Raw genomic sequence first — 538 nt, 5'->3', positions numbered from 1 at the left:
CTTGGCTTGGTTGCAGAAAGTGGCCACCCAGCGCATTCCCATCAGCGTTTTGAGAGTAAGATTGTGGTACGAGTCGATGAAGTCCTCGACTACGATGTCGTGAAAGATCTCGCTCTCTTGCTCCACCATCTGGTTGAGCACCGCGTCTGTACTGCGTCCGAGAAGAAACAGCGTAATGATGCGAAGGTCGCTGAAGGTGCTTTCGTCGCCCCACGTTTCCCTGATGGCTTGGCGGGCGTCAAACTCTTTGTGCGTGGTCGTGATGAGGATGACGAGGAAGGGCACGTTGGTTTCGCATTTCTTGGGCTCATTGATGATGAAATCGAAGGCGTGGGGGTTCAGTGGACGCGTGCGGATGTTGCTGAAGGTTGTGGTGGCGTTGCTCTTGAGCGCTTTCGCCATTTTACGCGCCGGGACGGACAGTTGGCTCACGTAGGACGACGTGGGACGGGATATACTTAGGTACCACAGAGCGCTGGCCCAGCAAACGACTGTCAACACGTAGAGGCATGACACTTTTGAAGGCATTGTGATGCAT

The 538-nt window shown here is 54.5% G+C and overlaps 1 protein-coding gene across 1 annotated transcript; it reads right to left on the bottom strand.

Annotated features, from left to right (window-relative positions):
* Window positions 1-6: 6 nt before the first annotated feature.
* On the bottom strand, window positions 7-528 carry LOC107734961 (beta-1,3-galactosyltransferase 1-like; the record flags this gene model as incomplete). Its single annotated transcript, XM_016546816.1, has 1 exon — window positions 7-528. A coding segment is annotated over exon 1 (522 nt), but the record flags the coding sequence as incomplete, so codon positions are not given.
* Between the last annotated feature and the right edge of the window lie 10 nt (window positions 529-538).

The sequence above is a fragment of the Sinocyclocheilus rhinocerous genome, unplaced genomic scaffold, assembly GCF_001515625.1.
Source record: "Sinocyclocheilus rhinocerous isolate Xijiao unplaced genomic scaffold, SAMN03320098_v1.1 C35586257, whole genome shotgun sequence".
Classification (NCBI taxonomy): domain Eukaryota; kingdom Metazoa; phylum Chordata; class Actinopteri; order Cypriniformes; family Cyprinidae; genus Sinocyclocheilus; species Sinocyclocheilus rhinocerous.
Note: the sequence above shows the minus strand (reverse complement) of the source record. Positions and strands in the feature narration are given on the sequence as shown.